This window comes from Colossoma macropomum, unplaced genomic scaffold (assembly GCF_904425465.1).
Source record: "Colossoma macropomum unplaced genomic scaffold, Colossoma_macropomum, whole genome shotgun sequence".
Taxonomy (NCBI): domain Eukaryota; kingdom Metazoa; phylum Chordata; class Actinopteri; order Characiformes; family Serrasalmidae; genus Colossoma; species Colossoma macropomum.
The window spans coordinates 10,986,374-10,996,985 of record NW_023494788.1 but is presented as its reverse complement, the minus strand read 5'-3'; the positions used below and the strand labels follow the sequence as shown (position 1 = coordinate 10,996,985).

The 10,612-nt window shown below is 39.0% G+C and overlaps 1 protein-coding gene across 2 annotated transcripts in view; it reads right to left on the bottom strand.

Annotated features, from left to right (window-relative positions):
* Nucleotides 1-1,210: 1,210 nt before the first annotated feature.
* The window catches only part of adam19b (ADAM metallopeptidase domain 19b), a 39,381-nt gene continuing 29,979 nt past the window's right edge, over nt 1,211-10,612 (bottom strand). The window contains exons 9-23 of one of the 2 annotated variants that reach the window (XM_036568422.1): nt 10,431-10,597; nt 9,894-9,978; nt 9,655-9,794; nt 8,814-8,991; nt 8,395-8,484; nt 8,074-8,269; nt 6,512-6,620; nt 6,214-6,427; nt 5,932-6,009; nt 4,642-4,750; nt 4,357-4,495; nt 4,130-4,217; nt 3,764-3,994; nt 3,036-3,124; nt 1,211-2,856 (exon numbers count right to left, since the gene is read on the bottom strand). In XM_036568422.1, coding sequence (XP_036424315.1) covers nt 2,826-2,856; nt 3,036-3,124; nt 3,764-3,994; nt 4,130-4,217; nt 4,357-4,495; nt 4,642-4,750; nt 5,932-6,009; nt 6,214-6,427; nt 6,512-6,620; nt 8,074-8,269; nt 8,395-8,484; nt 8,814-8,991; nt 9,655-9,794; nt 9,894-9,978; nt 10,431-10,597 — 1,944 coding nt within the window. In that variant the 3' untranslated portion in view covers nt 1,211-2,825. The remainder of the gene's footprint in view (nt 2,857-3,035; nt 3,125-3,763; nt 3,995-4,129; nt 4,218-4,356; nt 4,496-4,641; nt 4,751-5,931; nt 6,010-6,213; nt 6,428-6,511; nt 6,621-8,073; nt 8,270-8,394; nt 8,485-8,813; nt 8,992-9,654; nt 9,795-9,893; nt 9,979-10,430; nt 10,598-10,612) is intronic. The other variant, XM_036568423.1, reaches the window with a different exon arrangement.

Genomic DNA, 10,612 nt, shown 5'->3' with positions numbered 1-10,612 from the left:
TTTCTCTGACGCTCTGGCGCCGCAGTCTCCCAGAGAGTTCCCGTCAGAGCCGTGAAGGCCACACTTTTAAAGGGCACATATAAACCTTTTTTCTGCGTTTTATTTTTCCCGAGATCCATTTATGACGTGTTTCTTTTAATTATGGCGTTTTTTTATTTACCAAAAACATATTTCATTTTACATGACCATTTCCAACTTTTCTTTATCTCTTAGAATTAAACAGTTTGTGTTACTGTGCCTTTAAAGGGGAATTCCACCAATTAAGAAAATCTACATAGTTCAGTATTTGAGCTGTAAACAAAGTCATTGAGTGCTTCGATGTAAAATGATGCATTGTAGAAATACTTAAAAACAGTTTATTTTACAGTGGTGGTTAGGAACCAGGGGTTGTGATGTCTACAATGTCTACAGTGATGCTGAGAGCGATAAAGATCATTTTAAAACAAGCTTTCTTTGGATACTATTTTGCCTTACAATACCCTCCACTCCACCATGAATGTATTTTGAAAAGTGTATGTCAGGCCAAAACCTGATCTCAAAACTCCTACTAGTGTGCACCTATTTTACTAACGTAAAATGATGTCTCAGACCTCATGCAGTGTATTTGTTACAACAAGCTTTTAGAGCTATTAAAGGTTTCGGATGTCTGGTTGCTATCACCACTATTGTGAATTATTCTGACTTGGTAAGTTTCTGTAGAACGGTCCATTTCACTATAAACCACTCTTTACGGCTTTGTTTACGTCATAACAACTTAGTTATGCAGAACTTTTAAAAACTGGTGGAACTCTCCTTTAAGACTCCTTTCTGATTGACTGTCCTGTGTTGTGCCTCATTCATATTTCTTAAACACTTCAAATGTGAGTGGGCGGGGCTAAACTGCTGCAGGTTGAACTGGCGGATAGATGTAAATATGATGGTGTTTATGACCTCACAAAAACAATGAATTTAAAACAGGCTGTTTTTGCAGCTTAGTTTCCATATGTGGACTGTAATTTTTACAAATTTTCCATAAAACTATATATTTTCTTTTGTAAGTGCCTTTTCAAATGTACCGAATTCACCTATCTCAAAATCTGCCACAAGTGTTTCTTTCAGACCCAAAAACTATTCCCACACTGTATGGAAAGCATATTAGCCTAACAACCAGGACAATTTATTATTTCTAATCAAACTCAAGTTTTGCCAAAAAAAAAAAAGAAAATCTCAGTCATTTGTATAAGCAAATTTTATTTAACCTGCTTTTGCAGCCATCACTTCTCCATTCATGGCATAGATTCAGAACATCTGATTCTGTCCAGTAATCACTGAAAATAATCATTTGAAGGACATTTCCTGTGAGCCTTTATAACAGACAATACAATTTCACACAAGTCAATAAGGTGCAAGTAAACAAAGAACTGAGGACAATATACATTAAGTAGCCTACTTCAGAAATGCTCCAGCGTACGCTGGATGTTCAATTCTAATAGTTATACTCATCAGATTCACAGTGCGTTTCCTCAGTTTATGTGGTCCCTATTTTAAGGCATCATTATGCCTGGGTGTTGACTCGCATTAGAATCAACATCATTCCATCTCAGCATACCCTTATACTGCAACAATGTTCAAAAGAAAAAACAAGTTCTTTTTCATATTTCAATTCAATGCATAAATAGGAAAATCCTATTTAAGCTCACCAAGAACACATTCAGCTGCTTTTCACAGGACCATTTAAGGCTACTTAGAGCTAGATATACAATAAGCAAGATTTTGAGCATTTAGAAATGTTTATATTACTATGATAAACTGTAAATACAGATTAAACAAAGTCCTCCAGTAATTTCTGTGGGTCTGTATCAGACGTATGATCCACACAACTCTTTCAAAATCTAGCTCTGTTGCCCACTGTAGGTGACTTCAAACATGTACTGTAGATTTCAATTTAGCTACAGTAAAGAGCTGCATGGATTATAAATAGAAAGAGCTTTCAGGGGACTTTGTTTAAAGACTGATCATAGCAAAACAACCACTTTCAAGCTAAAAATCTCAAAACGTGTATACAGTATATCATTAATAAACATTCCCTGGTTTGATGCCCTTATTTTACATAATATAAGGTGCATTTCGTCAAGTGTTCCCGAGTGGCTTGTGAGTGAAGAGTGAACAAAGCCAGGCTCATCTCACTGGAGCTTTACAGGATGGCCGCAAGTGATTTGATACATTATTTTTATATACAATGTCCAGCATCTTTGCAAATATACTCCTGATCTAGTTGATTTAGTCTAAAACCAAGCAACAAAAGACAACTAAAAATGTACACAGGAAAGTTACTCACTGTACAATGAATCTGAATCGGTAGTTATTGCTATACATGAGTTTATATTGTCTTAATATACCAAGCAGAAAATCCATTTTCTTTGTTTTTCCAGTTAAAGCTTAAAAATGTCCTTCACACAAGTTGGCATATTTTTCAATACTGCATGCAATCCACTCCTAAAATGACATGTTCTTAATGTAAGCCATTCATGCTCATAGCGTTCATCCCTAGTATCCTCTTAAGCCTTAGCAATAAATAAGATGTGAAGTAATCAAAAATATGGCACACGAATGTTGGAACAGTACCAAAAGAAAGTTAAATACTTTCACAAATTTGGTTAAATACATAACACTTCCGGTTTCAAGTATATCAGGCAGACATGGTGTTGGATGTGGTGTTAGCAGTCTCCATGGTCGTTCCTGAAGAAGTGTAATGCCTGGATGTTGGGGGTTGTTCCAGTCTTTCATTTTCACAATACTCTGCACAGAGGAGTAATGCCCATTGCCTTCATGAGCTTCACAAAGTCTCATCTCTTTCCACAGAGTTCAGTTTGATACCTGCAGAGTAATAATAAAAGAAGGAAAGATCATATTGAAATTATGCCTAATTTACTATGGATTAGATACGTGTCATATAACTGAATGTCATAAAAAGAGTCTGAAGAATATCAGACTGTTTGGGATCACATTTGTACTTGTGAGGTACCGCCTCACTGTTGCATTCTCCAGTGGATTACCTAACATGTCCAGCAGGGGACATCAGACTGGACTTCCCATTCTGTAACAGCCCTGATGACACTTGAAGGCCTTTTCTTTGTGACACCTCCTGGTTAAAAACAATACAGTAATATGTTACCACTTAAACTGCATATATCCTACATTTATGTTGTGTTCTATTGTTTTCAATGACATCCACTAATGATGTGGGGTTTTATGAACCAAAATCAATTTGTGATTTTTGCATGAACATTTTCCAAACATGAACATCTTTATCCCATAGAATTAAAGAGGCTGTATTTGTTACTTTGCCTATAAGACCGATATAAGTAAATGATCTCTGTTCTGATTGGCTGTCCCAAATTGTGTCTTGTTCACAAAGTAGTGCAGGCTGAAACAATCCTTATAATTAAAAAGTGAGTGAGCAGGTTTAAACTGCTGTAGGCGGATATATATATATACGTTCAGCTAATTCAAATGGGCTGTTTTGCAACTTATTTTCCATATATAATAGTATGTTTTGAAACACATTAAACTCTTTTATTTTAAAAAAGCTGGATTTTAAATTTTACATTTCGGTTTTCCACGATATGGTCACTTTAAACAAAACTGCAATTAGCAATTTTAGGAGATGAGTGATATCAGAGATCAGAGATCTTCTCCTGTTTCTCTTTTTTAGGATTTGACAGGTGAAGGTAGTTTGGGGTCATTATATCGGGTCAATCTACCACAGCTGAAAGACACTCACCTCTTTGATCTGAGAGGGTTTGGTAACAGGGCATGGTGGTGGAGGTCTGCTGGGGGGGCTTGGTCTGGGTTTGGGTGTGACTGATGGAGATGGGTGTGGACTGGAGGGGATCTTGGGGTGTGAACCCTGCTGTTGTAATGCGTATGCTGGGAGGGGTGGAGGCTTCACTGTAGGCCGAATAATGGAGTGTCTCGATCTTGATGGACCAGCAGGACTAGCCCTTTGACTAGCCTGGCAATGAGAACACATGGACACACTGCTTTCAAAACCCAATTCAAGAACATTGCTTTTTTAAAAAACAATCGATTAGATAAACATACTGCAAACCATCTTTCCATACCACTGATACTGCAAGCGACCTCTTACCGGATTATCTGTGTCAGGTTTCTTTAGCTGGAATGTTGGGTTTGCGTGGCCATTAGCAGGAGCTTTGGAGTCTGGCGAATCTGAGACACTGTGGAACAAATCAAAGTGAATAAATTCAGCTCATGTTCTCTGCAATCAGCACTTCAGACAGAAACATTATGAGAAGAACAGAACATCTAAGAGATGAGTTCATGAATATCATCAAAGCTGTGAATCTCGATAATTACTTAATGCATATCCGGGGAGGACTGTGGGCAATGTCTTTAAGAGAATGACACTTATGCTTGGAGTACCACCGGAGGAACAGAACAGCCAATCCCAGAAAGAGAAGTAAAGTCAGGATCACCAGTAGAGGAAGTAAGTTACCTGCAACATCAATATGAAATACGACAGTTAGTTCATAAATACAATATAGTGTATTTCATAAACCAAAATACTGCTGAGACAAATGCTGTAATACAGATCATACTGTGACAGCATGCATGTCTTGGGTCTTGGTACGTTTCACTTACTATGTGCGATTACAGGGCCACTGTCCACACTGCCACCAGTTCCTGCTTTCTCACAATATGGTGGCGCCCAGCCTGCATCACAGTGGCAGTTATGATTGTTGTTGCACAGCTACAAGAGAAGAGACCATGCGGACTCAATCAACAGTGCCGGCAGTGTCTTTTGTCATTTCTTTTCTGTTTAACTGTATAGTCTACATAGATATTGCTTAAGGGTATTTATAAATATAATAATACATTGGTTTAGTTTTACCATGACCTGCTTAAACATAATAGAACACTTTAGTAGCCATCCTCAAAGAAATAGCTTGACCAAACATGCTAATGAAGTGAAGCCAAAAACCACTGTAGTTGGTATCATGCCCATATTAGGAACTCGGGGTCTTAGCTAATTTAAAAATGGACAGTGTTTTTTGATATCCTCCAAATATCACTGCATCCTGAATTATGAATATTGCTACATGCAAGCTATGCAAGCTAGACACATGTCTTCTGCATTTTTGTATTTAATGTTGATAATGGTAAAATAAGTTTTCCTTTGGAACTATTTTGCTTTAAAACAGACATCAGGCAGCTTATTCATAACCATTACATGTAATAACTTTCTGTAAGGGAGCTTTTAGAGGTATTCAACAGGCATTGACATCTGGTTCCTATCACCACCACTGTGATCAATTCTGACACTAAGATTTTTCTCTAGAATTGAGCATTTCACATTAAACCACTCTGAATGAGGTTGTTTACATCTTAATGATTTAATTATGAAGAAAATTGTTTGAGTAACTAACATTGATGTATAATTGTTTTTAATAGACTTACATTCATGTGACATCATATCAATGCCCATGACTGGTGGCAGACCTGTAGCATGGATGTAGCATTATTCATAGTTTGACTGCAAAATGACTTCATAATTCAAAAGATATGGTGATATTTAGAAAAACTGTTCCTAATATGGGCATTAAGCCAACTACAGAATGATGCACAGCTTCAGAGGTGTATTAGTATGATGTCATTTGCATATTGCTTATTGTTGGCAATTTGTTTTTTATTTGTTGTTTGCATCAATTTGACTGAAATGGAATAGGAATGAGGAAGAGAAATTTCACTGATTGATTATGCATCAAAAGAAATCTGCGTAGTTGTTTTTCTCTCGTTCACACTGTGTGACTGAGTACAACTGCAAACTGATGGGAGGACGGGAAGTGTCCTGGCACAGTGAAGCCAGGCCACCTACACAGGCTAAAGGTCTGCCAGTTCTCTGCCAGAAAGGCAGTGAGGGTGTGCACCTACCCCATGGCCATGACACTTGGAGCTGCACTCATCCGCTTGCAGGAAGGATGCATTGCGGCACTCTCCACCAAAACAAATCTGCTCCAAGAGAAAGATAAAATATTGCATTGTCATACATGGTGAGTGATAACGACCGTGGCTACTGTTAACTATCGTTTTGCTTTCTAACATAACTCTCAGGGGAAGTTTTTTAAGAAATCATCCAAAATGATTGGTTCAAAACAAGCTAGACCAGTTAGTATTGCAGGCTACACCCAGTACTATTATGTGTACAGTACTCACTGCATTATCCCCACACTTGGTTCCTGTCATGACTAGCCCTGGGTCTAGTGTATCCCCCTGGTTCTCCTCTTCTTTGTCAGGACGGTAGACATGCGTACCTCGGCACAGGATTTTCCGATGGCCGTCAGGGATGGTGGTGTCGATAGGGACAGCATTGGTACCAATGGGTTTGGAGGAAGAGCTCAGACACTGAATTTTGCCACATTTAGCATCCCTTCAGTAGAAACATAATGAAATTTGCATCCTCCCTGTTTTTTAGTATATTTATGAGTTGACTCAAACTGTGAAAGACTCTAACCTCTCAGTGCAGGCCCTGTATTTTCCCATCAGGTCTTTGCCACAGTTTCCAAAGGAATCTCCAGCCTCATTCACCTTGGTGAAGCACAGATCTGGAGCAGATTGAGCGTCTGTAAAGGCACCAGAATGGCCAGTTTAGTGAACAAATACCTTTACAACCATGTGCTCTGTGACACATCTTACACACACTAAAATCTGCAGTAAATTGCAGAGGATTTAGGAAATTGGTCAGGCACTTGCTGGCAACTGCGGAAAACAGCAGATGGTATCACCCACTGTACAGTAGGTACTTGAGCACAGTATTACCAGGCATCCACTGTACAACCACTGAAGTCCCAGCCAAAAACAGCATGAAAGTCTGTTCGAATAAGTCTTCCCAACACAGTGCCATGTTACTTATGCCTTACTATTTTGGGCCATAGCAGACCCCTCCTGATATTGTTTGAATGGAAAGGTATAATTAATATCTTTCATATATTTGAAAGATATATTTGTTGTGATATTTACAATAAAGCTTGAAATATATGTCCAAACCTGACAGGTCTCGACTGCTCATGTTGGGTTCAGTCATCATTTGTGAATATATGTTCAAATTTCATGTTTGGGGATCCCACGGCCCGCCTCCCACTTTTCACAGATTTTACTCTGTATTTCCCCCTGCTTTCATTTTTCCTTGCTTTTTTTCGTCCCCTGCTTTCATTACCTTAAAACAGTTTTTAATCTAGCATGCTGAAGTCACTTACTTGAGTTGCTGACAGAATTTAGCACTGAGGTCCAGGGGGTGAAAAATAAAACAGCAAATCAATCCAGCAGAGTACAATGTAGTGGAGCTGAATGTATGTTAATATTAATTTGTTTAATATGTTCACTGTGTTATATGTAATATGCTGTATGTAAAGAAATAAAGTTTTAGAATGTGAAAGCTAACATTTTGCTATATCAGCATCGTACAGCATCAGAACAGCTTAGTATGGCTAGTATGGCTAAGTACTATAAACATCTGGAATGTTGTTAGAAAGCAGTGCTTGATGAAAACATAATATCAGAGTTTAAACTTCATTTTTTCGACTACTGATTATTTTATTATTTTTTACATATTATTTTACTTTTTAAGCATCTAATGACAGCTATTATTGTTATTACACAGTAATTTCACCTTGTTATCTTATCATGATTCTATCCTATTGATGAGCCAGTCCAAGTCAGATCTGGACAGAATATAGATGGGCTTGGGCCAGTTTCAGATTCAACTTTATGATGTCATTCAGATCGGACTCAGACACAAAGTTCTTGGGCTTTATTCAAGTTTGGACCAAAAAATTCTGGCTTGATTGAAGCTGTAATTTACATAAATTGATCAGTTTGTATAACTGTCATTGCTGTAGTCTGATAACAAGTCTATTCAGTGATAATCAATTATTATTTGGATCAGAGAATATTGGTAGTACAATACATCAAATGATCTACCAAAGTTAAAATATTTGGTGGATTTGGCTAAGCTTGGGGCTGTGATTATGCAACTGTCCAAGTTTAATGAGAATGACCCATGTATATTTGTGTTACCTTTTCCCCAGAGAGAGAAGCACTGCTGCTCCAGGGTCAGGCACATGCCTGTGTAGCAGTAGGCTTTGCCACGTGCACAGGAGCTGCCGTCCACCAGGTAGAAATTAGCAGGGCAGGACTCTGATTTTCCGTCACAGTATTCGGGCAGGTCACAGGAGCCTGAGGGAGGGCGGCACAGCACACCGGGACTCTTCAGCTGAAGGGAAATGAGCCAAGAGGGGATAAGACACAAAAGATCACAGTCATTTTTACAGGGAGTCGGTGCGAATGGCCAAGTGCAACTAGATGTCATTGAGAGAAAGTTAGCAAAGAGGAGATTACCTTGCAGTTCTCACAGCATACTCCATGGGCACATTCAGCACCTGCTTTCAGAGTGCAGTTATTGGCATTACAGCATGGACTGGAACACTCCTAGAACATTCAGAGAAGAAGAACATGAGACAAAACATGACAGAGAGAGTGAGATACACAGACTGTAGCGCAGTGGTTCCTGACTCTGGCCCTGGAGTAACTCTGTCCTGCATATTTAGGTATTTTCCCTGCTTTAACACATGATCCAACTAATCAGCAAATTAACCTCTTCAACATTAGCCACAGATAGCAAAAGCATGTTGTAAATTGATATTAATTATTTCTCACTTGTCACTGACACAAGCAGAGAAATTCTATGGAAAATGTGGATTCTAAACTTTCAGTTAACACTATTTGTAGCGTAGCATAGTGTAGCGCAACAGCCTCACCTCTACCTCTCCACAGTCACATTCCTCTCCCTCCTCCAGGTAGCCGTTGCCGCAGCGCTGGCCTCCATACAAGGTCCTGGCGTTGGGAGGATTAAATAAACATTTCCCCCCACCCGAGCTCAGATACCGCTTCAGCTCTGCCTGGTTACAGGGGTTAAACACACGTGGGAATGGGTGTCTGTAGAAAAGTAAAAAAAATAAGAACAAGACCCAGAACACCAAATTTAAAGGAAATATATGAGACAAAATCAAATTTCCATAATTATTCTCTTTCATAAAATGTAGATCAAGACATGTTTGGTGTCTGAGGTTTGCTTCTTTTTGCACTGGAGGTAACAAGCAATGGAAGCTTATATCCCACCAATTATAATCATGCAAACATTTGAGGTAATGAAAGAATTTAACTGATCTATTCCTTTGAAGAATTGAACAATTCCACCAACTACTATGCCAGTCAGTGCTGCAGAACTAAAATATCTACTGCAGGGAGACACAGACAGCATGAGAAGTTCAGCTATCGTTATTGTTCATTTCTTGTACTATAAGGTATTTCAGAAAGTAGAATTTCACAATTTGCTGGACAAGCCATTAGCTAAGACTAGCCTATAGCCGATGTGGCACTATATTTTGCTACTAAAATTCAGCAAAAACACATTTTTAAAGAGAATATAAGAATTTCATAAGTTATATGTAGTATAAAGGTATGTTTGTTCTATTTTTGGGTGGGGGGATTAAGTTTTCTTGCCGGCCAAATCAAATGTCCTAATTCTCCACACTTTTGGGCAGAGTTTAAGCAGTGGCTGGGTGTTTGGGGCTACAATGTTCAGTGATTGGGGTTTACCCCGTAGCTGCAGCCATAATGCAGCCCCCATCCTCTGGCAGAGCCTGGCAGCAGCCCTCACTGTCATGGCTCATTCCAAAGTTATGCCCTATCTCATGGGCCATGGTGGCAGCTATCCCGACTGCAATTTCAGAGTGGTCCTACAGAGAAAGTGTGAGAAGAGAAATAGGGACGTTATTTATGGTGCATGTACAATTGAAAAAAGATGTATAGCGTCATATTATACTAAATCATTTTACCGAGTTCACCCCTCCTGACTGGTATTCTGAGCACATGGCTTTAAGTGGAGCCAGTCCTATTGTGGTGCCCTGGAATGCCACACCCCTGCAAACACAGCAAAGGCGGCTGATTAGATTCAACTCACAATCATACTACCATTCACAAAAGCACATCTTTTCAGCTAGCAACTATAGCAACTACTAGCATAACACCCATGATTATGTTTCATGCATTGCAATGCCATGTTTGATGTGTTATGTTTGTTTTGTTAGTTTTGTACTGGAACTACAAGGTTAATGTAGCTAACATGGATGCTTAGCCCAGCAATCATGGACAAAAGTGCAGCCAAAATTCAGCATGGCTGCTACTGCTTTTACCTATGCAGTGCACTTTTCTCCATTTTTACAGATTACATTTTAATATAAACCTTTACATTGGCTGCACAGCTCCGGTGCAAAACTAAACAAGCAAACATCAGACACTAAAAAGGGGACAATTGTATAAATTTAAAACCCATCTGTTTAATTTGTGGCTGTGTTATTTTCTGAGGGACTGACGTGATGAGCTGTGCGTTGTCATTGGGCAGCTGTGGTAGCTGTTTCCTCCTCCAGGTGAGGAAGTCTCCTAGTGTGCGGTAGGGGTTGTCTGTCACAGTGATCATATTTTGATTGTTCCAAACCTCCAGCCAGATCAGTGCCACCCGGATATTCAGTGGTTTGTAATACTGAGAAAGTCAAAA